Source organism: Sceloporus occidentalis, unplaced genomic scaffold (genome assembly GCF_023333645.1).
Source record: "Sceloporus occidentalis isolate IW3139 unplaced genomic scaffold, rSceOcc1.0.p SCAF_4, whole genome shotgun sequence".
Classification (NCBI taxonomy): Eukaryota; Metazoa; Chordata; class Lepidosauria; order Squamata; family Phrynosomatidae; genus Sceloporus; species Sceloporus occidentalis.
In genome coordinates, this window is record NW_028316984.1 from 105,656,858 (window position 1) to 105,683,583 (window position 26,726).

Sequence of the window (26,726 nt, forward strand, 5' to 3'; positions counted from 1 at the left end):
ATGAATGATTATGACAACATACCAGTTTTTCAGAGATATCTTGTGCTGCAGTACCAAACATTTGCTATTCTGGGACAAATTCTGGATCAACATGCATAGCATTGCAGTTGTCTTTATAATATGCAAATAACATGTTGAAAAACAGTAATGCGGTGAGATTTTACAATCTTGATTTTAAGAGTGCTTTTCAAATCTGAAGTCCCCTGACTATATTTTGTGTATTGGTGCATGTCTGGAAAAACTCAAGAAGGTGGAAGTGGCATGGAACCTAGAACCTGTGTATGACTATTTGTCCTAAGTAAAATCTATAGAGGAGTGTTTAGCTCAATTTTCTCTTAAAGACTGACTAATTAGTATTAACCAGTAAAAACAAACTTACAAATATGCTGGTACACCTAAGTAAAATCAGCTAAAATACAAAAGTGCATATAGACAGGCAGTACCCCACACACCAAGATGCAGGGACCTATCTTCTAGGACCTTGTTTTCAACATTTAACAATAAGTCTGGTCCTGTGTAATTTGTCTGCGTGTAGCAATGATAGCTGCACAGAATCGAGCCATGATCTCAGTTATTTGAGAGTCTACATCCTCAAGGAGTAATATCAAGTAATGAGCAGCTGGTCTTCCTGGGAATTTTTGTAAAACTGGGTAAATTAAAGATTGGCAGTATATCACAGTGTGTGCCCATTTCCCCCAATGAATCAGAGCTTTCCCCTCCATTCCACTTTAACTTCCATTTTTGAAATTCTGCAATAAGACATGCAGCAGAAAGAGACAACCTGTAGTCATTTCTAGAACTGTAGTACATTTGGGGGGGGGGGGGGTTTACAGCTGGTATCACAAACAAGAAAATGCCTGGAGGGGGGTTGTTCTGAATCACATATGAAGGATTGTCCACTGAATTCTTTGTAAATTCTTTGCATATGTTTGAAACCTAGCTTGAAGAGGAGTTAAAAACAAGGTTTCTCCCATAGTTAGGACCAATATATGACATTTATTATTTATTATTTATTACTGACACTAAAACAAGGTACTTATTATCCACACCAAACAGGCCTAAAATGTGCATAGTTGTTACTGAAAAATAAACACAGTTCTGCTTTCGAGAGCTGCATATTTTGTAACGACAAGTTATAGCTACAGGTAAGATGTATGGGCATGAACTATAGACACATTGACTTTGACAGTATTTACAATTATCCATATATAAATTATTTGCTAATTTCTGCCTTTTCTTCATCTAAGGCCTGTCCATTTGGATGTCATTTCTTAAACTTCTGCTTCCAAACATTTCACAGGTGGGCCAAGCTTGGGCTGAGGTTCTTCTGCCTTTTTTCCATTCTTTGGTTCCTGCTCAGGAGTTTTGCCACTTGTCTTTGTTTCTTTGATATTCTTGGTTTCAATTTCTTCTTTCTTCTCTTTCTTTTTAGAAAAGGGAAATGTTTTCGTGTATCTTTAAGCAAATTGGAAAGTAAATTTGATTAGAAAGCACTGCAATTTATAAACATATATTCTGGAAAACTAATAGGAGAGAAAATACAAATTAATGCCAGCTCTAATGACAGCCACTACATTTTAAAACATGACATTTAGAAACACCATCCCAAAATCTGGTGGTGAACACCCTCTTCAGTGCAGTGCGTTGAAGTTGAAGCACAGATGCTGTGGATGGTGGAGCCTAGCAGTGGTTCCTTGTTCTCTGGAATGGGCTACCTGATGAAAACTGAATGAGCCTAAGTGGACAGATCCACTGCTAATTTAGATTAGCAGTATGGAAACATTTATATGTTTCAGAAACTGCTTGTAAAACCTTAACAATTCTTTTAAGGAATCATTTAATGAGGGATGATTCTGTCATCAGGGTTTAGCCCTTTCTACCTCCTGCTCCCCAACCCCAGCCCCTTTCATAAGGAAGCTGCTGCTGTCTTGTGTGGGTGTGTGAAGGTGTTTTTCTGTCCTCAGAACCATACCCATCAGCAAGAACATTTGTTTCAGAGAAGAACTATTGTAAACTGCTTTGGGTTTTTTTTGCAAACGCAGAATACAGAAATATTTCTAAAGACAACAAAAATATCCAAGTGGAGAATAGCCATTAGGATATGGGCAACTTTTCTTTCCCATGTGTATATATCTATATCTTTGTATGTAGATGAGAGCCAGCGAGATGTAGCAATTTGACTATGGAGACCAGGGTTTGAATTAGACTATGGGGGTATTCCCACTTGGCAGATAAAACAGATTATATTGGCGCGATTCTGATTCGGATTATGTTCCAAGAATAATTCAAATTTTTTTCCATCGTTTCCATTACGAAAAGGGGCAAATTACCCCGATTCATTTAGACCCTGTTTTCGTTCACATGTATTTTAAATCACTGTATTTTAAAGCGGATTAATTTGCTCCCCGTTCCCATTTGTGTCTGCAAGCTGTCAATCAAGCACGTAGGCTTCAGACGTCACAACTGTCGTCACCTGATTCGAAACACTTTGACACAGTTTATTTTGCTCTCTGTTCCCATTTCTGTTTTTTTTTTGTTTGTTTGTTTTTTGGGCAGCCAATGAAAATCAGCTGCAAAGACCCTTCTGTGTCTCCCCAGATTCCGTTTGGGAAAGAGAGAAGAGAAGGCTCTATTTTTCCCCCCAATCGCTGGGCATCCAGGCTCTCCTATGTCTCTCCAGATTCCCTTTGAGAAAGAGAGAAGAAAAGGCTCTATTTTCCTCCCAGATCACTCGGCATCCAGGCTCTCCTATGTCTCCCCAGATTCTGTTTGGGAAAGAGAGAAGAGAAGGCTCTATTTCCCCCCCAGATTGCTGGGCATCCAGGCTCTCCTATGTCTCCCCAGATTCCCTTTGAGAAAGAGAGAAGGAAAGGCTCTAATCACCCTTAATCCCTTTGTCTCCCCCATTGCTCCCTGGGCTGTCTGGGGGGCCATCAATCAGGCATTTACTGCAAAGCCCATCTGCTGCCTGAGGCAGAGGCAAAAAAAGAAAAAGAAAAGGAAAAATAATAGTTTAAAATTGTGTTCAATGGCTCTCCTCACACATCGGTCTATGAATGTGGAGCAGAGGGGAGGCTGTAGGGGGAGTAATGTGTTTACTGCATTTGGAGCTCAATGTAGCACGATCACCTTACCCTGTTTCCCACTCCACTGGGGGAAAGGCTATGCGAATGGAAAAAAATGGTGCTGGCGATGCAGAAAGAGAACAAAAGGGTGACACCCCCAAGCCAGCCCCTCGAGCGCTGCTCCTCCCATCTCCAAGATCATGAATCAGACACCCTTGTTGTTCCCATTCGGATACAGCGAATCGTACCCCGGGATCAAAAATAATCCGTGTTAAAACCTACTGTTTTTTAAAACCGGTTTATAGGCATATAATCTGGATTATACAATATAAATTGAATCAGGTTCCAATATCAATGGGAATGATTCCGGGGCAATGCGGATCAGATTTGGGGTTAAATGGGAACAATACCCCCCCCCCCCCAATTCGCATCCTGATCTGCGTTTAAGTTGAATGGGAACGTGGCCTATGACTCTGGAGATCGGGGTTTGAATTCTGGCTCATCCATGGAAATCCACTGGTGGCACCTTCTCAACCTCAGAGGATGGCAATTGCAAACCCCCTCTGAAGAAACTTGCCAAGAAAACCCCATGATAGGCTCACCTTAGGGTTGCCATAAGTTGGAAATGACTTGAAGGCACTCAACAACAACAACCCTTTCTTTCAGCAGCCCACATGATCCTGGTGAGAGGAGAGTCTTTTTCATTGGGCTGTTGGAAGTGTCTTATACTTATTTTGCATTATCTTCCCTTTTCTTGCTATGGAATATTGTTGGGTAAAATTGCTTAATGTAAGTATAATATTTATTATTGATAATGAGCATTGTTAATTTAACTATTGGTATGTTTACTAGTATGTTCATTTAAAGTAGTGGTATTAAAAAATTTGTAATTCATCTACACATTATAATGTAGTATAATGTATTATTACTGTTATTGCATTTGTTTGTTCTGTGAATCACTTTGTGCTCAATGTATTACAGGAAAGATGGTATAGTTTTTTTCTGGTATGCAAATACACTAAATAAAATGACTGCCCCTTTCACCTTGGTGTCATCTGCAAATTTTATAGCACCCTCTCTATATTCATTTCCAAAGCTTTAATTAAAATGTTGAAGAGCACACAAACTAGGGTATGGGGGAGGCCTGAGTGTTGAAGTGACTTGAGTCCAACTTAAGTTAACTGACCCGAGTCTACATCACTGACAAGTAGTGCGAAATGAGAAGCCTCAGTCATGTAGACCCCTTGAACCACACCACATCTATGTGCAGAATATCTTATATGAACAAATGCCTATGCATATGCTTCATTTGCTCTATGTTTTTGCTGCATAAGTGGCATGAATGAAGGAATCTACTTGCTAATCAGGGCATGTGTTTCAATGGCAGCTTGCACAAAGCAAGGTTTATTCCCATGCCACATATGTGTGCTAGTTATACATACCAAGGCACAATGTGAAACAGATATACAATATATCATATTAAATATATAAAGGGATATATATATATATATATATATATATATATATATATAGTTTTAGCAGAAATGCATTGAAGCAAAAAGTAACAAGTACACTTACTTTTTGATATAGCAGACAGCTAAAACTACTGAAGCTACAAAAAAGATGAGGGCAAGCACAAGAAGAGCAATGGGTACACCTGGAAAGAAAAACAAATGTAGTACATCATATGTATCACACACTGAGTTTGAATAATCATGCATCAGGTCTGGTGGTTTACAAAGGCTGGTTGGCATTCATCACTGATTCATGGAAGCCGATTAAAAGTAGCGTTTTTGACTATGAGAAGGATCCAAGTACTGGAAACACTATCCTTCGCTGGATCAGAGAAGTGGATGTAATGTGGACTGAGCCCTAGTGTGAATGCCTTCTCTGCAAGAGATCATGTCATTGGTATCTAGGAGCTGTATGTTACTGCCTTACAGTCTGTCCACTCCCACTTTGCTCCTCTCTTTATGCTAGTGGATAAGCAAACTAGAAAGTTTCAGATAAATATAGTTTCTTGACACAGCTGAACTAGTTAACTGCTTTCAAACAAGCCAGAATTTGAAACCTGCTTTAATACTATTTTACAATTATAGGCTCGAGACAGATGGGCAAGAAGTGGTGTGCTGGCACTGATTCTAGGGTTCAGGAGTGCACAGCCACCGCACGCTCCCAAACCCTAGTCCGTATGGACACCACCATCATGGCAGCCTCATGTCCCCATGGGGGCTGCCATGATGAAAGCACAATGCAGCGTCTGCACGTCACAGCACTGCTCTTTCATCATTGATGTGCGATAGTGTGCCAATGGCGCGCTTGTTGCATTGGCCGCATGCACCTACAAGGACCTGTTTTTTCCGGGTTCTTTTTGGTGTGGAGGGACGCCGCGTGGTTTGGCTGCTGCAGTGTCCCTCAGAAGCAAAAATAGGAGACTTCAGCCCACACATTTGGGGCGATCTGTTGAGACCCTTAGTTTATTCTGAGAATTAACTATAGTCCTGGCTTTGTCTTTAAATGGAAAATATGCTAAATTTTGGCTGCCTGTTTTATATATACACTTTTCTGAAGAGAGAAGTGGGAAAAAAATGAACGGACTTCATATGTGACAAGCATTAAATATCTTATGTAACAAATCATGATCCATGAGTTGATATTACTTGTGAATACAGCCATTGAATGTAAGCCACTAAATATAATTGTTAGTCTGCCTTTATTTTTGGTCTTGTTTATTTCTGCAACTGGAGAACAAGAAGAACAACTGTTTCTCTTGACTGTAAAAGAAGTGGCTGGAACCGTGACAAATTTTATATCATGATTTTTCAATACAAAGCTATGAAATTACTTATGTAGCTCTGGATCCTCAAACAGAAAAACAGGTTGACATGCACAAAATGAACCCCAGTGCCATGTACGTAGATCCTCTTTGCAAAGTGTTTACAAAAGTATCTAGCAAGCACAGACCCTTTAAATTCTGAAGTTTGGAGTGGTGGAGGAGCTGTGAGGAATGGAGTGTAAATACTTTGCCATTTAGGCGTGTTTTGCAATAAGAGTCTGCATTTAGTCCATGCATTTTAGAGTATGCCATCACGTTTGCTCATACTCTCACTTTACCATTTACATCCATGCAGAGGATAACATGGATCCATGTAGAAGACAGCACAATTGAATCAATTTATAACTATATAACTTATAGAACTTACAAAAATGTTTTCTGGAAACACCATTGTAAGGAAGGGTATCTAGACAGGAGGCAAAGTTGAGCTAATTGAGCATTAACCTGATATTAACCCATGCAGAAAGTGGGCAAAATTGGCTGCTTTTACTTTTGGGAAAATCCTGAAAGTAAAAAGTGGACGATTTTGCCCATTTTCTGCTCGTGTTAGTGTCTGCTTATAGCTCAATTAGCCCAACATTGTCTGATAACAATCCCGCTTTTGTGGGATTTTCCTGGATTTAAATTCTGTTTATCCATGGGAGTGGGCACTTCCCTCCCATGTGATAAGGTCCCTAGTCATAAAGAGCCATCTTCTCTGTGGAGGTTAAGAGAATAATGAATAGAAGTTTCCATAGCACTTAAAATCTGTAATAGCCAAATTCTTGATAAGTTAAAATTTTGAAGGCTGCATGAGAAGAGATAGATAACATTATTTGTGTAATTCCTTTGGCAAATTGCTGGTTGGGAAGGGAAGAGAAAACAAACATTTAAATCTTTATTTTGGTGGGTTTTTCAGCATATCTTCTGCTTTTATTTTATAAACTAGCTTAAAGAGGAAGTTTAATAATCATCAACAGAAAGATCAGTATGTACAGAGATCTTGTAGCACTTTTGAGACTAACTGAAAGAAAGAAGCTGGCAGCATGAGCTTTCGTAGACTTAAGTCTACTTCCTCAGATGCATCAACTTTTGTGTAGTGTTTTCCAATAGTCAAAGCTCTTCTTGGTGCCTGGGTTTTAAAACCAACAAGAAAGGCTCTGTTTGTCCACACCAAACAGAGGTATGTTTGATGGAGACAAGTCGGAGGGCTCTTCAGCAGGTGCCCGAGACCAGCGATTCCCAAACTTTGATACTCCAGATTTATGGACTACAACTCCCAGGAGCCCCAGCCAGCCTGGCCAACAGTTAGGAATTCTGGAACCTGAAGTCCAAAACATCTGGAGGACCACAGTTTGGGAATCACTGCCCTGGACTATAATGTTGTTCCCAGGAAGATGACGATCACTCTCTCCCTATTGTCCTTCTATGAGCAATTAAAGACCTTTTTATTCAGACAGACATTCTGCAACTAATGGAATCTAAATGGAACTTTAAATGTTATAGTGGACTTTAAATGTTACAGTGTTTTTATTAATGTGGTGTTTTGAAATGTTTTAAAGGGTATTTTAAATTTACATGGAGGTGCCAACAATTGGCAAAACTGAAGGAACTTTATTGCAACAACTCACATTTCTCTACACCCATCTGGAAGAGCTGTGTGGCAGAGACAAGAATCAAACTAGGAATGAGAACTATGCCAGTTTTTTGTCACATGCTAAATTGAGTGAGTTCTTATAAAAAATAAACTTCTCATCCACTCCTTATTCCCAATTTATAGTTCATACTCTTAGCCAATGTACTATGTAAGTGCTTTTTTACTTCTTTATTTGAAGTGCAAGACTGGGGGTGCATCTCCACTGTAGAAATAATGCAGTTTGACACTACTTTAAGTGCTGTTGCTCCATGATATGGAATCCTGGAATCTGTAGTTTTACAAAGTCTGTAGATTTCTCTGCCAAGGAGTGTTGGTGCCTCAAAATACTATACATCTCAGGATTCTGTAGGATAGAACCATGGCAGTTAAAGTAGTGTCAAACTGCATATTTCTACAGTGTAAAGGCACCCTACATCTCTTGAAACATACCAGGAGATGGAGTGAAGATGACAGTTTCATTTAACAAAAGATAAAGATAAACCCCTAGCTTTACCCTCACTTCAGTTCGTATACCTGATTAAAAAAAGATCAGAATTCACAAGAAGGTACTAAATAAAAATATAGCTTTTACCTCCAAACTGGACACCATCATTTTGAAAGGCAGTTCGTTTGTCAGGTGAAAATATTATTGCTTCCTCAGTTGTTGGTTTTGCTGTTATGATCTCTGTTATGCATATAACACGAAACAACTTCTGAAGAACTTTGGTCTGTGGTGGCTCTGATGTTTGAACCACTGCTGAAGTGTCTTGAGGCAAGACTGTGGAGGTAAAGTTCATCTCCGTTGAAATGTCTAGAGATGCAGCTGTAGCTGTTTCTGGGATGCAGGAATTGATCCATGTATCTGAAAATATAGTAAAAAGCAGGACCATGACATTAAAAAAAATACGTACATAAATGCGATGCAACATTTCCCAAGGGTTGAATTTCACCAGTATAAATCAGGTAATGTGTATTTTTCAATAGCAGTGATGAACCCAATTCATCAGCATCATTCCTTCTTAATAGCAAACTCACATGGTTTGTGCTGACATGGGTTGGGGCAGGAGTGATCAGCTTTAGTGAAAGTCAATTTTTGCTGCAGTGGGCCTCACTGGCATGTTCCCAGTGAGCTGGAGGTGATGTCACATCATGGCTCATTCCCACTTACATTTAAACCTCTGTGTGATTTGCCTTCGCTCCATGTTGGTAAATCCATTCCAAAAGTCCCATTGTTCCTACTATGAAAGTGGATCTTTTCATTATCCCCTTGTAATCACTTCTTTTTGGGCACAATTTTTGTCTCCACTAGTTTGCACTGCTTCAAAATGCATGTCAATTATCTGTGTGTCATCAGTGATGTAAGTGGCAACCTGGGCAACCTGGCTTAGGATATTTATAGTTGATTCAATTGATTGATTTTGCAACTATGGTACTTGCAATTACTGAGTCAAGTAGTTGCAAAACCAAACAATCAAATCTTCTATCAATTTTTCTAAAATAAAATGATAGAAGATTCAATTGGTTTTGCAACCACTTGCCTCACTGATTGCAAGTATTTGCAAAATCAATCAATCGAATCTTCTATAATTTTTTTTAAAAAAATCAAGTGCCCATAGGTCACATCACAAGAAAAAAAGGCAGCGCTGGGGGGGGGGGGGAGATGGTGAATCTACCAAAAACTCAGGAGGGATGGTAAACACCCCTCTGCCATTAGTCCTTCCGCTCCAGAATGATGTGATTCAGATCCGTTGTTCCCACTTGTTGAACACACTTCAGAATTTATTCTTTTCAAAAGAACCGCGAGGAAACTAGTGTCTGGAAAAAAACTGTTGGTTTTTTTGTGTTTGCCTTGCTTTATTGCCACAGAAATCAATCAAAGTACGATCGGAACCAGTTTCAAATGGGAACGATGGTCATATATCAGTGATTCGCTTTAAATCATAGAGGGAACGCGCCCCATTCCTACTTTTCTTTTTGGTCAAAAATTGGTCATTGGGAAATATCAAAGGCGCTCAATCCAAGTGAGCCACCATGTTACTATGTCATTTATGTGGGCTGCAAAAAGAGGATTGGGGACACTCTCCCCCATGAATGACTTAAGTGAACTGAGAACTTTTTTTTAAAATCTAAGGGGATGATTCTCTAGTTGGTCCCCAAAAGTCTAATGAGAGCTAAGCATGCTCAGATGCCATTAAATATGGAATGCCCATTTGGGACAAAATCATTGTTCTGGCGTTGTTTTCTGCTTTTTCAAATTATAAGAGAAAATTTGGGGAGGAGTGATTTTCTTTGGAAGCACAGCATGGACAAAAATGATTAAATCTCCCAACTTCTCACAGGCAACCCAAATATCCTTCATCTATCCCCTCCTCAGATTACCATTTAAATAAAGCAAATATGTACTGCTTATACATAAATAGCATCATATCTAAGTTGACCCTAAGGCATATAAAAATAATGATTCAAAGTAATTCATGATATTGGAAGAAGGGAAAAAACCCTCCAAGGAAATAAGCCATGCCTATGGTGGTGCTGTTCAAAGGAAACAAGACCCATTTTAAAAGCATGTGGTATTTCACAGGTGGAGTGCTTAGCGTATGACAGATGCAGAAAGAGAACTAGGCTCCAAATAGCATCCCGAAAAGTAATTCCTTATTTTAAAGAGCAAATACATATGTTTTACACAGCTTGAAAGCCATTCTCATACCAGAATGACCAGCTGAATACATTGTAATAATGGAAGGAAATGACCTCTGTGCCATTCTTAATGTGAGTCTCTGGAGGGAACTTGATGACGCATTTTCATTGACTGAATAGGATGCTGAATGAGTAATATTACTTTCTCTATCACAGACTATAAGAAGGAAAGACAAATATTAAATTGTATTCAGGCCAAATATATTTTCTTTCAAGACTCTTAGGAGATAAATCTAGTGATAAACATGCTGGTATTCATCATAATTACATTCCTTAGTAATATGCAAATCATTTGACTTAAAGTACTGAGCTAAAAAAATAAATAGGAACATTATAATTTTGGATATGTGCAAAGGAGTTAGTATGATGTGACCATTTTTTCATAAGCCAATTGGTCTTTTGTTTAGGATATAGATATCCTTTATGAAAATGACATTTGCAATGTATAAATGTTGCATTTTTCTCCAGGGCCTAGTGCTTAATATTTTTTCATTTACTAGGGTTCCTGTTCTACAGACTGAGGTGCTCGACAGACCAGCAGTTTATGACAGCCTGCATGTGCGGTAGGGCTGTGGTAGAGCTGAGAGTTCACACGCTCCAAGCCCTTCTTTCTCCACTGGGGCACCATCATGGCACATGCCCGTCCAGACAGTGCGCACTATGATGACGTCTGTGCGGCGCAGTGCCCAAACAGCACTCTGCGGAAGGGGTGTCATCATGGCACACGAGCACGCCTGTGGCTCCCCTTCTGGGACACAAAAGGAACCTGCTAGGAAGTGGGGATTTTTTGGTCCTTCTGGAGGCTGCGGTGTCTGGTTGCCGCGGCCTCCATCCGGGCCTCAAAGGGGTGGCGTTGAGCCACCTGTCTGTAGTGGCCCTGATTCTACAGACTAACACAACTATATCTTTGAATTCTAGGACTTCTGTTTTGAGTGTTGTATGCAACAAAGTTGTATAAGCAGTGGTGTAGTGAAGCAAAGGAGTGGGATTTACTGAATGATAGAGATGACATCATCTGCCATCCCTATCAGGCTGCTGTGCTGATTCTGAATTTAGCTCCAGTCTTCACAGCAGATAAAATTGATTTTTGCATTGTTTTGAGGTGAAGCATTTCAAAGTAGTTTGGTCTCAAATGGGCGATTAAGCCCCATTAGATTAACAAAAGATATGCTTTTTGTGGCAAGGAGAACTGCTAACACTATTTTGTGAATATGGATTGACATGACTACACACATTTTCTACTCTTCTTGGATGGTGGGGCTGTGGTGATGATCATGATGAAAGAATGTACTTGAAAATGTTTTACTGCACAACTATGTGCAATGTCAGAGGAAACTATGAGTGTTTACATTTATTCCAATTGTCATAAAATCATAGAACTGGAAACTATCCTGATTACAAACCAGCCTCTTTCTCACGTTCCATACATACTCCATACACACAGACCAAAGTTTTCTTTCTAGGGTTTTGTCTTCTGGGAATTGGCTGGGAATACCTTCCAGTTATCACCTTTTGCATATACCTTCCTGGAAAGGGGAAAGAGGACTCTCTGTCCGTGCATGTTAGGTATGCCATGATTCGAGTGTCAAAATATAGTTGCTAGTTTCCAAGGCCAAACTGGTCTTGCCATCTCATTTCAGTATCCAATGGCTATGTCTTTGTCCACAAGCAACCATTGTTAAAACTGGAGTTTTTACTTCATTTCCATACCCAAAGAATTTTGAATTTGAATTTACATTCTGACATACCTATGGCATATATATCTGTCTGTCCCTGGCTTCCACTCCACGAAAAGCTTATGAGGAAGTATCTCTTAGAATCATAGACTTGGAAGAGACCTTAAGGGCCATCCAGTCCAAACCCCTAACGCAGGAACTCTCAATCAAAGCATCCCTGATAGCCTCTGTTTAAAGACCTCCAAAGAAGGAGACTCCACTACTCTCTGAGGGAGTGTATTCCACTGTCGAACAGCCCTTGCGGTCAGGAAGTTCTTCCTAATGTTTAGGTGGAATCTCTTTTCCTGTAGCTTACGTCCATTGTTCTGGGTCCTGTTCTCTGGCTTCATCCTCAATGTGATACCCTTCAAATACTTAAACAGGGCTATCATATCACCTCTCAACTGTCTCTTCTCCAGGCTAAACATAACCAGCTTCCAAAGGGTCTGTACATACCACTGCCGGAGCAACCAAACAGGGCGGCAATGCTGTACAGCAAAAAAGGAGCTGCTGAGAGCTGCTCCTTTTTGCGGTGCAATAAAGGCTGCATTGCCCTTATGATGCTGCTTCCTCCCAGAGGCGTGTAGGTACTGCGGTGCCCTTATGTCATGAGACTGCGCCTTGTATGGACAGGGCCACGGCCTTGTGACGGAATGGCACCGATATTAGGGCTCGGAGCATATAGATGCTGCACCATAGCGAGCCCTAATTTTGGCATCAGGGCATCACAAAGCACCCGTGTGTACCGCCCCTAAGTCTCTCCTTAATGGGGCATGGTCTCCAAACCCTTACCATTTTGGTTGCCCTCCTCTGGACATGCTCCAACTTGTCAACATCCTTTTTGATTTTTTGTGCCCAGAACTGGACACAGTATTCCAGTATCAAAGTAGAATAGAGTGGCACTATTATTTCCCTTGATCTATTCTAGACATTATACTTCTGTTGATGTAGTCTAATAATAATAATATTATTAAAATAATATTATTAAAAATTATTAAAATAATAATATTATTAAAAAGTTCTAGAATGACATGGGCCTTTTTAGCTGCTGCATCATACTGTTGACTCATATTCAACCTATGGTCTAGTAGGATTCCTAGATCCCTGTTTTGTTAAACCAGGTGTCCCCCATCCCCACTTCATTTTTTCTGCCTAAATGCAGTACCTTACATTTATTCCTGTTGAAATTCATTTTGTTAGTTTTAGCCCAGTTTTCTATTCTCTTAAAGTCATTTTGAATTTTAAACCTCTCCTCTGGGGTATTAGCTATTCCTCCTAATTTGGTGTCATCTGGAAATTTGATAAGCATTTCCCCTATTCTTTCATGATAAAGATGCTTAATAGCACTGGGCCAAGGACAGAACTCTGTGGCACCCCACTGGTCACATCTCTCCAGGATGAAGAGGATTCATTGCTGAGCACCCTTTGGGTTCAGCCAGTCAGCCAATTACAAATCCACCTAACAGTTACATTGTCTAGCCCACATTTTACTAGCTTGTTTGCAAGAATATCATGGGGGACCTTGTCAAAGACCTTACTGAAATCAACATATGCTGTATCCACAGAATTCCCTTCATCTAACAAGCTGGTAATTTGATTTTAAAAAAAGAGAGATCAGATTAGTCTGGCATGACTTGTTTCTCAGAAACCTGTGTTGACTTGTTGTGATTATGGCATTCACTTCTAAATGTTCACAGACTCTCTGTTTAAGGATCTGCTCATCACACTTACCTGAAGAATTATAACAGTAAGCAAAGGCTTTCCTGTTTGTTGAGAGTCTCCAGAGGGCTACTCCTGTTTTATTTTTACCACAGTTTTCATTTGGAGTTATCCGAGAAATGACAGCATATTTTTCTGCCACCCAGCCAAACCTACAACAAAAAGTAAAAGTTTTCTGTAATGTAACATTATGAACAACCAGTTGTGTGGTGCATACAAACACAAACTTTGGTTCATAGAATTTTACTGCAGACCAATGGATAGTTGTATTTTTCTGTATGAGAGCAAACTTCGTTGCTGATCCTGAAGTTCATTAAACAAGTTTTGGAGGTCACTTTCTTTTAAACTACTTTGAATTATTGTGACAGTGGGAAATGCAGTCAAATTTGTGTGATAAATGTGCCTGTAAAAAGTATAGTTTATCTCCTAAAGGTAGACTATAGAAGATAGTCTATGCTGTCTGCTGTGACATCTTTTTAGACACTTTTTGAGATTGGCAGTTTCGTGATCTTCAAATTCGTGATCTTCCATTTCTGTCAGTTCTAGTTTAACAGATAAAATAATGTTTGGTAGCAAACTTTTTTAAAAAAAGTAAAATGAACTGCTAGTCGAAGATCCTGGTCTGCACCACTATGTGTGAAAATATAAGGAAATTTGCTTTAGTGAAACAAACACATGTAAGTCGAAGCAGTGTTCTAAAAAGGAAACAGTTGAAACAACAGTGTGCATTGTACTCTTCTCTAGTAGGTAGCCGAGAGAAGAGATACCATTGTGTTTTGAAGGAGGATTTTATTATTATTATTTTGTGTGTGTATGCGTGTGTGTGAGTGTGAGTGTATGCATGTGTGTGTGTGTGTATCCTGCCTTTCCCCCAAATATAGGGACTCAAGGCAGCTCTTACAGACAATCAATATGTATATTTGTTTAGAAATAAATCCTTTTTGTATGTCTGCAGATTAAACAATTAAATGTTGAGTACAGACAAGGAAGGGTGTATCACAGAATATATAAGAGAGCACTTTGTTATAGCATATTATGGAAAAAGATGTCAAAAATTTGTAAATCAACAAAGGAGTTTTGGGCTTCTGAGTGTCAAACAACAACCTGCCATACAATTTAGTACATCTCTTCAGAAACGGAGGGCAGTTTCCAAAGGAACAGATGAGATTGTATAACAGGATCATGCTTAAAGAGGAGTCAGGGAAGTCACACATTTCACTAAGCTTGCTCAGGCCCAGAGTGCAGCCGAGTGTGTACAGGTTGAGTATCCTTTATCCAGAATTCCAAAATCCGAAATTCTCCAAAATCCAAAATTGTCCATGTGGCTCAGCGAGACAGTGACACCTTTGCTTTATGAGGTTCAGTGTACACAAACTTTGTTTCATGCACAAAATTATTTAAAAATATTATGTATAAAATTACCTTGAGGCTATATGTTTAAGATGTGTATGAGATATAAATGAATTTCACGTTTAGACTTGGGTTCCATCTCCAAGACATCTCATTATGCATATGTAAATATTCCAAAATCCAGGAAAATCCAAAATCTAAAACACTTCTTGTCTCAAGCATTTTGGATAAGGGAGACTCAACCTGTACTTTATAAAAAGAGTAAGACTAAGGAGGTGGCCTTTAGTAATTGCATGATTTTAATCTTGATCTATTCATAGATGATAATAATGGCATTTTTCAAAGATTATTCTGTATAAGAAAGAATTGTGCCAGACAATAATATTTACAACATTTCATTCTGTGCCTTGAAGGTATCTCAGGGACGGCCCCTTCAGCCACAGCCATTGAGTAGGAGCTTCTCACCCTCTATGAAGCATTTTCAGGGTGCTGAACAGGGGAAGAGGAGGGGGTGAGAAGAAACCTTCTGCCAACTGAGCTTGCATGCTGACAGAAAAGACTGAAATATTTTCCGTACCTGCAGGTTTCAAAGCCATGCTTCCAAGCTTTTTCTACATCAGAGTTATGTGCTAGTGTTAAGTCTAGCTGCCTGCATACTGCCTGTGCTTCAGTGAAGTTGAAAAGAGGTTGATTCTTATATGAAACAAGAGTAATTCCAGCAATCCGGCACTTTGCGATGTAAATATCTGAATGCAGGAGGGAAAAAACGTTATTACATAAAGAGGGTAATACTATATGCTTGGAAGGTGGATTAGATTATGAAAGAATTATGGTTGAAGATCTTTAGCATTTCAGGAGGAGATTTTATTTATATCCCAAATGAGAGCTTCTGAAAACGATGGTATCTGAGACTGAACTTGGAAAAAACTAGTACAGTGTAACCATTAGAGTGCTAGGCAAGGGTCAGGGAGAGCTGGGTTCACCTCCAGTCAAACCCACTGGGTAGCCTTGGGCTAGTCGTTGTATCTCAGTGTAATCTACCACATAGCATAGTTTAATGGTGTGGGATAGGACTGTGGTCACTGTCATGAGCCCCTTGAAGAGAAAGGCATACTATAACTGTAGTAGTTAAACTTCAGGCCTTGAAAGCATGTATGTTACTATTCAACTATAGTTTCTTTCCTGCAGAATCTGTAGAGTCATAGAACTAGAAAGGATTTCACTGATTATTTATTTATTTATGAACATTTATATTCAACTTAGATCTGAGATTTCAAAACAGCATACAATAATGAACAACAATGACAATAAACTTGCAAATAGATCACATGCTGGACCACATATTATAGGAAGGACTTGCAAAAATAAGTGTGTTTCAACATACATCTAAAACTACAACTTGTCTGAGCATGTCATATTTCTAAGGAAAGGGTATTCCATAGAGCAGGTGCCATCACACAACATGTTATGCTCTATAGTATGAACCTCAGTGGTGTGTGGCATTGTCAGTGGGTTCCTTTCTAGATGGTCTCAAAAACCAAATGGATCTATAATGTAAAAGGCAATCACTTAGGAAAGCAGTTGCTTAGAGCAGTGGTTCTTAAGCTATCTGATGTGGGTGACTCACATGTGCCAAAGACCAGCACCATATTTGTACCCATTGACTGCATTTATTTATTTATTTATTTCCTGGAAAGCAGCAATTCAGTCTTCAATCCTGACTGGAAATGATTATGTATTCTAACCCTCTGCCAAAGTCATTGCTAGAACATCCTTTATAGGTGGTCATCCCATTTCTGCTTAAAAAGCTCTAAGGAGAGAGAATCCGCCATGTTTTGAGGTTGTCTTTTCTACTACACTTGGGCTTCTCTTCAGATTGTATAAATCTCTTCCACTGTACCAAAGGCTATACGATTTCTCTGAAGATGTCAGCCACAGATCTGGTGAAACGTCAGGAATGAACTCTTCTAGAACATGGCCACATAGCCCGAAAAACCCACAAAAAGCTATATGATCAGTTATTAAAGGTAGTTCCTTGACATGAATGTCTAGTCATAACCGACTGTAGGGGCAGTGCTCATCTCCGTTTCTAAGCTGAAGAGCCAGCATTGTCTGAGGACTGCTCTGGTGGTCATGTGGCCAGCATGACCGCACCGAACGCTGTTACCTTCTCACTGAGAAGTGGTACCTATGTATCTACTTGCATTTGCATACTTTTGAACTGCTAGGTTGGCAGAAACTGGGACTAGTGACAGGAGCTCACCCCATCATGCAGCACTCCAGCCTCGAACTGCCAACCTTCTGATCTTCCAATCATGAGAATTGGCATCTTAACCACTAAGCCACTGCATCAGTTCCTTAGAAAAAGGGAAATGCTTTTCACAATGTTTGTCTACACCAGGGCAGGGGATAAGGCAGAATGTGGGCCACGTGTGACCTGCCTCATGTCCTTTAATGCCCCCAGAGCTATTCTAGGCCTTTAACAACAGGAGGTGATCAAGGTCTAAAATAGCCCATGTGGCATAATTGGTTCTATGCCTCTCAGGGGCATTGGGGGGGGGGGCATTTTTAAACTGGGGGTGGAGACGCAGTGGTAGCTATGCCTCCATGGTCCCTTGGGGGGCATGGTAGCCCCCTAACATTCAGCAGTTGTTTAATCCTGGTCTGAGTTACAATTTCTTATAACCATAACCCTATTACCCACTGGTAAGGGTCCTGCCCTCTAGAGCAACATTTAAAAAGGACATTGTGTGCAATAGCTCTTCTAGTATTTCAGATGGCTAGTATACAGTTTCTTCTCCAAGCCTGGTATACTCAGCTCCTCACCTTTCTTGATAGGACATGATCTTCAAACAACACTCATTATATTCCTCATTCCTCATTCCTCATTCCACACACTCAGTTTTGTCAATACCCTTTTTAAAGTGCCAGGTACCATTAAAGCAGAATAAAGTAGAGCTATATTTTAGCCATTTTAGCTAATATACAATTGATTCTTCTTGTCTAAATATTTAAATTCATTTTCTTAATTTTGACTAAGTTCCCCTAAGTCTAGATCATCTTGAATTCTTGAATAGATCATTTTCTGTATTCTTTCATCTAAGGGCCTTATTGCATTACACAACAAACCCAGAATGTGGCAGTAGAGAAGCACCTTTCTGTTTACTTCTCCATATGGAACTGAAGCACCTTCGTTCTCTTCAGGTCATAAAGACGTCCCCTTTGTCTTGCTGGAAAAATCCGTTTGGCAAAAAGGATGGTTTTATGACCCTCTCCCACCCTTTTACAATCTGAAGAGAATGAAAGTGCTTTGACACCATGTGGAGAAGCAAGCATGAAGACACTTCTCTGTCACTGTGTGTTTGGTTTGGTTTGGTGTGTAATGTGCTAAGGCCCTATGTGTTGAACAGCACTGGTACATGCCAAAATCAAGTGGCATACCACCTACAACTTCTCTGCATGCTGACAAATATTTGTTCATAATAATTAGTTTACAGGGATAGTTCATTAACCAGCTACATATAAATCTAAAAGTAGTATTATTGACTCTAACCAAGGACGTAGCCAAGGGGGGAGTTTTGGGGGTCCGGACCCCTCCCTTCAGGCCCTGGGGGCGTTCAAGCTCCTTCCTCCCCCCTCTTCCCCTCCATCAAAACCATGGAGAACTCGGAGAGGGAAAAGGGAAAAGACAAAACAAAAGTTGCAGGCTCAGAGAGACAGAGAGAGAGAGAGAGAGGAGGGGGTCCTTGTGATTTCTTTTTCTTTCGTTTCTATCGGAGTCCAGCTTCCACTCCTCCTCCTCCTCCCCCCTCCTCCCTTGTGCTTTTGCCAAAATAAAAGTCTCTGTGTTGCCAATCTAGTGACTTTCACACCAAAATGGGTACTTTTCAGAGCCTTTGGTGTGATTTTGGTGATTGGTTTTAATGGTAATTTTGAGAGTTGAAATAAGTATTTGGTGAGATATGGGGGGGGGGGATTTGGTGAGTTTTGGCCAAGCGTTTGGGGAATTATCTTTGAGGCTTCTTGGCAACACTGGACTAGGAAGAAGAAGGGAAGGAAGGGGAAAAAGGAAGGAAGAATGATAGGGAGGGAGGGAGGGAGGGAGGGAAGGAAGGAGGGAGGGAGAACGGAAGAAAAGAAGGAAAAGAAAGGGAGGAAGAGGAAGGGGAGAAAGGAAGAAAGAAAAAGGAAGGAAGGAAGCTTCTAAAAGGAAATATAAAAGAAAGAAAAGGTGACTTCTAACTTTACTTTCAGCAGTTATATCCATATACAATATAGTAAAATAATAATAATAATAATAATAATAATAATATCCCTTACCCAAAATGCTGAGGACTAGATGTATTTTGGATTTTGGAGTTTTTCAGAGTTTGCTATATTTATATATGTCTAATGGGATATAATGGGGCATGGGATCCTTGTATGTCTCATATGCATCTCACAGACATAGATTGAAGGTAATTTAATACACAATATTTTCAAAATAATGTTGTGCTTCTGCACACTGAGCTTCAGCAAAACCCTGAGACCACTATTCCTTGTATAATTCAATAATTCAGTAATTGATCTAAACCTTCAGGATTCCCAGGTTTCCTTTTCTTGGGGTCAGACCAGATGCTCTCATGGTCAGTTTTAGATATTGGAATAATTTAGGTTTCAGAAGTCCAGAGAAAGGAGACTCAGACTCTACTCTGGACATTTCTCCTGAGAATGGACTCAGGTTTTCAAAAACAGTCATTTCTGGATTTTTGCAACAACAAAAAAGAGGAGGGTCTGTGATGCAAAAAGGCAAGAGGCTTCCTTCAAGCCTTGTTTTTTCTCTTTTTTAAAAGACAAATAGAATAAAATATAGTTAGCTGGCCCCTTTTTAGCATGTCAATGGGGATACTTTGACTGAGAGTTCCTGCATGGCAGAATGGGGTTGGACTGGATGGCCCTTCTTGGGGGTCTTTTCTGACTCTATGATTTTATGATTTATTAATTAATATATGAAATCAATCTAAGATGATGAATCGGGGCTGTGGAGTCCTATGGCCCTGCTCCAGGCAATGCTAGAATGCAGGCCCCATCATCCAGCAGCACCACAGACTGATGGGAACTGCAGTCTAATAAGGCTGCACACTGCAGAAATAATTCAGTTCGACACTACTTTAATGCTATGGAAAATCCTGGGATTTGTAGTATGTTGTGCCACCAGAGCTCTCTGACAAGGAATGCTAAATGTCTCACAAAACTACAATAACCAGATATTGTTGTTGTTATTTTCTTATATCCCGCCTTTCTCCCAATATACGGACTCAAGGTGGTGATTTAACATAGCATTAATCTATAGTATATCTTTCTACAATGTAGATTCCATGATTATATAGCACTCTGAGCCTACTGTGATTTTAATTGTTTTTAAATGTATAAAGGTATAAAGTCTTATAATGCAAGCCATGCACTGATGGACTATTGCACTATAATTTTTTATTTATTGATTTTATACCCTGCCTTTCTCCCAAAATAGGATTCTCTTAAAGGGGTTTGTTTATTATAAAAAGAAAGGAACGTATAATGGCTTGGAATAAAAAATTATGATGATAGATAGATAGATAGATAGATAGATAGATAGATAGATAAGTCTTGGAATTAAAAAGAGTGTGTGTGTGTGTGTCTTAAAATTAAAAATCCCTCTTGGAAGTGGGAATGAAATGTTGTGTGGATGCAGCCTGGGTTCTTAGCTCAGCTCAGAAGTTGGAATACAGTGTCTCAAAGCATGAGCAGTGTCTCTGAGCATGAACAGAGTGGCTGCCGCTCATTGCTCGAGCAGCTGCACTTTGCTTTATCGAGCTGAATTTATCTGATGTAAACACCTTCAGAGGAAGGACTCAGTTTGCATCTGCACTGCAAAAATAATCCAGTCTGATGCCACTTTAACTGCCCTTGGCTCCATGTTGTGAAATGCTGGGATTTGTAATTTGTTGTGGCACCTGACAGATGATTCAACAGGTCCTCAAAACTACAGATCCCAAGATTCCATAGCACGAAGCCATAACGGAAGTTAAAGTGGTGCCATCAAGGTGTCGAGGGTAAACGCTCAACCCTCTTTTTGTGTCGGGGGGGGGGGGCTCTTAGCCTCTCAAAATGGTGGCACTTAGTCTTGACCCCCCCCTTCCCAAAATCCTGGCTACGTCCCTGCTCTAACCATATTTATTAGTCTGGCAATAAGACTATTATGGGCAAATTCTTTTGAAAGCCTTGCTGAAGTCAAGATATACAATTTCTATATCATTTCTCTAATCTACTAGTTTAGGATCTTTCCCTCTGCGTGTGTGTGTGTGTGTGTATACCGTATGTATGTATGCATACATCCATGCATACAAGCAAGCAATAGATCTATGATTTGACAAGTTCTTGAGCAGCTAATGATACTGGCTCTTTGTGGTCACAGTATTTTCCTAAATGCTCATAGTAAATGTGGAATTATTCTAGAGCCTTTCAATATATTGGCATCAATCAAACTCGCTGCCCAGATACTCTTTTCACCCTTTTTTGTATATTTCAATTGTCTCTTGGCAATTCAGTAATGTCCTTCAGGTATTTTTAAAAAATTATAAACAGAAGCTCATTTACTACCTTAAATGTGAATTCATTCATTGTCACTAAGGTGCTCTCTTGTACCACCATTTTATATATCTTGGGCTTTTAAATGTGCCCCTGCTATGCAAAACATTATGCTTCAAAAGAATAGTTCTGCTGTGCAAAACCAGCTATTTGGATAATTATGCCCTTTGTTCTGGCTACAGAGGAGAAGAAGAACAGCCAGACATGTTGTTGTACTCCAACTCACATCAGCCCCTTAAAGCATGGTCAGTGGTTAGGGGTGAGGAGCTGCATTCCAACAACATCTAGTGGAACATGGGTTCCCCATTCTTTATCGACAAAAAGTTAGATTTCCAACACTCTGTCACATCATGCTTAGAAGTACTGAAAATTTATCTGTGTTGTGTGTGTGTGTTTTTTAAAGAAGTTTCTGCTACGGGATACTTTATTGGAAACCTCACAGTTATTGTGGAATTGTTTGAGCCTCCACATGTTGGTGGATTGCAACTGTCAGCATTCTTCACCAATGGCTATGTTGTTCACTACACTTGATCTTAGCCAAAAGGCCAAGAAGCAGCATCTGGATGGCCACAGTGTTTTCTATACTTGGTCTAGCTCATCTCTACTTATACTGAAAGCAGCAATCTATCTGGAGGCAACATGCCTTGTTCTAGAGCTTGGAAGTCTTTTTCCCTACCATACAGCTCCCAATGGCCATACTAGGTGGGGGATTCTGGCATTTATAATCCAAAAGATAACTCCTCCAAGCTCTGTGTATGGCAAGGCATCTACCCAGCGATTCTCCCTATTCCAGTTGACAATGCTGTGGAGAATGGCAGTGGTACCACATGGTTAGGAAAAAAAGAAACACAAAAAACAGGTGGTTAGATATTGCACACTTTAAAGTTACTGACAACTGTTCATCATCCAGTAGCTTCTGCTTTATAGTATTATAACACAGTTGCCTTTGATCACAGGCTATCTTTCCTTTTCATCTAACATAGGCTTGACACTTCTTTTCCCATGCTTTTATTTCCTCCTGCCCTTTGACAATGAGTATTTTCTTTCCTTTCCTTCCTTGTCCAGTGAGCCCCTACCACAATCATTTCCATCTGTAGCTGTAGTAAGAGAGAATTCTCAAATCCATTATCTAAATAAGTGCAACGTGTCATATAAAATATTAGCAGATCCTCTCCAAACCTAAAACATTATAGATATTTCTCACTTCATAATGTCAAGAAATCTTTGTGCCTTCGCCAAAGCATATGTTATACCTCTATTTTGCCTTATTTAATTGGTTTTGAATGGCTAATTGCTTTGCTCTGAAAATAAAAAGAGTTTTAACATCTCAGAATAAGAAGCAAGGCACACCCGTTTTTTACATCCTCTGATCCACCAATTTACTGCATCCTGTGTTGGGAAGGTCTGATTGCATGCACAAAGGATGAATGACTAATGAGGAAGATTACACACACATTTTAAAAGGTTAATGTGGAACAATAAGAAAGAGCATGTTAATAATATTAATATGCAATAAGAAATGTGTTCCAGCAAAAAATCTTGTAGTTAAGAGACTTGTATTAGATGACTAACAGATTTATTGTGGCACAAACTTTAAAGGAATAAATCACATATTTTATTATATCAATGATAGATTGGACCAATCGACTAATATGCAGGTATAGCAGTAAAGTGGAAAAAATGGCAAACGATGAGCACAAAGGCCTTTCAATGCAAGTGGAAGCATTTTTGCACAAAATAGTGACTAATTTTTGCATCAATAACTGTTAGAAAAACAGTTTTTTCAGGTATGTATTGTAGATGAAACCCATGGTCCCAAATTAATTTTTTGATTCTTATTGTTTTTAATATTTTATTGTCGGGTTTTAGTTTATTCCTTTTATGAGCTGCCTTGAGTCCCACTAGAAAGATGGCATAAAAATTAAAGAAACAAACAAAATTACTTAGACTGCAGTTTGCTGGTAAATTCTAGTATTGGACTGTAACAGAACAATAACTTCCCTTTTAAGTATTTTTGCTAAAGAATTGTTACTCTAAACAGTAGCAGATTGCTTTGGAAGGCTGAAATATTTGCCACTGGTTTTAAAATAATGATGTTTTTAGTGCCAGATAGGCAGGAGCAGTGGTTTCTTAGCCCCGTGTAGACAGCTCTTTTGAGACTTGATATCATACAAAAATAAGATACTATCAAAGGTCTGTTGAATTTAGTACCCCTCTTTGCACAGGGACTAAGCAAATACATCTGGGAAACTATCAAATAGTGCTGTTCCACCTTTGCTTCCTAGGAACTGGTGTTGGGTAGTTTCCTACTCTAGACATAGAGGTTCCATCTAGTGACCATGACTAATACTCTTTATAAATGTATCTTTCATGAATTTGTTGTATCCCATTCAAATACTGTCAAGTTAGTAAGAAGCAAAAGCATTTTGCAGTTAGGCTAAATGGAAATTTATGTCCCTCAAAACATTATTAGGTCACAGCTCTTAATAACCCTAGCCAGAATGGCCTGTCCCAGATGTTGAGTTGCTATTCGACATTTTCAAGGCCAGAATTCCCTCTGTTAAGCTTTCATGCTTGAACTGCTTCGTAGCCTGCTGATCAAATTAAATGAGACCTTGAAAGAAACTTTGGACAGCATAAAATGAGGAAAAGCATAGTTCTAATTAAGAAGCTAACAACAGTAACAAGAACTCCAAATAACATAGTTATGATGCTAATGGTGCACCATGTATTCCACTGATCTCTGAAAAAGGTAAGGTTAGGCATCCTTACAAAATTAGTCAAGCACATTAATTTTGTGTGTAAGTATATATGTATTCTCCACTATTTTGACATAAATAAGAAAGCCAGTCTTTGCATTATGATATCAATTATGTGGCCTTAGGCCCATAGCATCATGATTGCAGTTCTCATGATGAATAATTCACCAACATTTCAGTTGCTTCTGGCAACTAGAAGCACCTGGATCTCTTAGTGATGCATCTGGTGAAGTAGACTCTTAAACCATAATAAAGTTAGTAGTTTTTTAAAGATGCTTCATTGTTGTTGTGTGTATGTGTTGTGCTGCAAGACACAAACAAAGCAACTTCTGAAAATTGTTCTTTAGGAGAATTGGTCTTCCCCTTGACATGATATAGTCCATCTTTTTCTTTCATAATAACATTGGTTCAGATCAAGGGTTAATTTATAAAATTGCAGATAACTCATTTGAGAACAGTGGGATGGTTTTCATTATCTTGTGCCAGATGGGTCTGACCTAAAAAACAACAACACACAATTGGCACTAAACTCACATCACTTTGATCATACAAAAATAAAAATAAAAATACAGAAACATACCTTTTATAGGAAAAGTGTCCTGTATTGTGAGGCTTATAGTCCATACTGAGAAGAAAAAGAAGGCAATTCCAAAATGAGATGCCATTATCAATAACACTAGGTGCTGAGATTCACGCCCTGTTACTTCCCAGTCTGCAGTGCTGATAAAGCGATGCTGAGCCACACCTTGTGAGGTTGGAGTGAGGTCCTTTCTTGACAGCTGCTGAAAAGCCACTGCCTATTTCACAGGCAGGAACAAAGTTTTTGCTCAGTTCAAAAGCCATCCACTGGCCAAGGTCACTATCTGGAAACACATGACACCCCCCAAAAATCCATAAAGAGCAATCTGGAAAACAGAACTGAGTGCTGACTCAGAAAACATGCATATGAGGAAAAGAGATAACACATTGTGTTAGTCCTGTTATTATAAACAGAGGAAGGTTTTCCTTCTACTGCTAGGGAACTCCTTTCTGTGACAGTTCCTGATCAGACAGTTCTGACTCATTTATCACTCCTTCAAATGGTTCAGCTGTTGAGCCCAAAAGTGTATGTTGCATAAGGTGAGTTGGGTACCACTCAGCACAAACACCTAAAAAATAATGCTTCAGTATTCGTTCTATATTATTTTATCAATTGTATAAATGGTTGAAAAATGAGAAGTATTTAGTTACCTGACAGAATGTCTTCTCTCACATTTATTTGCCTGGACCCTAAATTCATAATCGGACGCCCTGCTCCCGGTACCCCTGCTAAATTGGGCACAGTGGGTGGTTACAAGAAAGAGGGGGCACCTTTTCAATGATGGCATCTCAGTTCCATATCCAGAAGAGATGGCTATATTAAGGTCTTTTTTAAAGTACCAGTGGAGACTTTGTTGTTTTCTCAGGCACTTTAAAAAAAATTTCCATTTCTTTCAGATATTTGCACTATTTTATCCTCCAGTGTTGGTTTTACTTTTATTTTATTTTATGCTATTTATTGTATTTTATTTTTTCTTTGTGTATTAAGATATTAGTGTATTTATATACCATCTAGACCATGATTGCTATTGAGTGTCCTAAAAATGTCAAAAATAATGTCCACAATCCTGTTGGATGATTTCGTGTTTGTATGCAGGAATTAAAACTGTGCAGTTGCATAATCCAGTAGACGGCTGCTGCTATGTTACTACGTAGCGCAGCCAGCAAAGTGCCCAATGCACACCAAAACAAATGCACAGTTTTATCCTCCAGTCCCAGTCCCAGTCCCAATGCACATCAAATTGGTCATGATGCACATTGGGCACCAGCGCACATCAGATACTCTTGTTGGTGTCCTGCTATACATCTTTGCAATTCAGTAAAGGGATTTCTTAGTGCCTCTGTTGCATAGCTACATTTACATAAAGTTATGTGACATTACAGGTCATGTAGGATTCCAGCGAAAATAAGTTTAATCTATTAACCTGGGACAATAAAACAGAAGTCCTACTTTTGAAAAAAGCATGAACATTTATTTTTAAATGCAATCTGTTACAAAGCTGCCCAAAGGTATTTGCTACATATAATGTTGCAAAAACCTTTTTGTAAATTTTGTAAATTATTGCATTATTTAACACCATTTTCATAATCTCAGTTTTTAAATACCTATTTAAAAGTAAAAGTATCATTTAAATAAAATATATTGTTCGTTTTGCAAAAGACATTGCTCCCATTCAATTACTTTTGAAATGTAACTTCATTATTCGGTTACAAAATTATGCCACTCATTAGATGTAACCACTACTAGTAATTTCAAGCCTCTGTTTTTGAATCTGTTTTTAAATT

General features: G+C 39.2%; 1 protein-coding gene across 1 annotated transcript; it reads right to left on the bottom strand.

Moving 5' to 3' along the window:
• Nucleotides 1-976: 976 nt before the first annotated feature.
• Nucleotides 977-25,205, bottom strand: LYVE1 (lymphatic vessel endothelial hyaluronan receptor 1). Its single transcript, XM_089521181.1, has 6 exons — nucleotides 24,943-25,205; nucleotides 15,575-15,743; nucleotides 13,660-13,799; nucleotides 8,109-8,378; nucleotides 4,644-4,722; nucleotides 977-1,455 (listed from the first exon to the last, which is right to left on the bottom strand). Exons 1-6 carry the CDS (start codon nucleotides 25,025-25,027, stop codon nucleotides 1,272-1,274), a joined length of 927 nt encoding a protein of 308 aa, XP_089377307.1. The 5' UTR covers nucleotides 25,028-25,205; the 3' UTR covers nucleotides 977-1,271.
• Between the last annotated feature and the right edge of the window lie 1,521 nt (nucleotides 25,206-26,726).

Coding starts and splice junctions, on each gene's coding strand:
- LYVE1 (XM_089521181.1), bottom strand. CDS start 25,027: ATGGCATCTCATTTTGGAATTGCCTTCTTTTTCTTCTCAGTATGGACT. Junction 15,744..24,942: donor GGACACTTTTCCTATAAAAG/GTATGTTTCTGT, acceptor TCCTGCATTCAG/ATATTTACATCGCAAAGTGC. Junction 1,456..4,643: donor GCTGTCTGCTATATCAAAAA/GTAAGTGTACTT, acceptor ATTTGCTTAAAG/ATACACGAAAACATTTCCCT.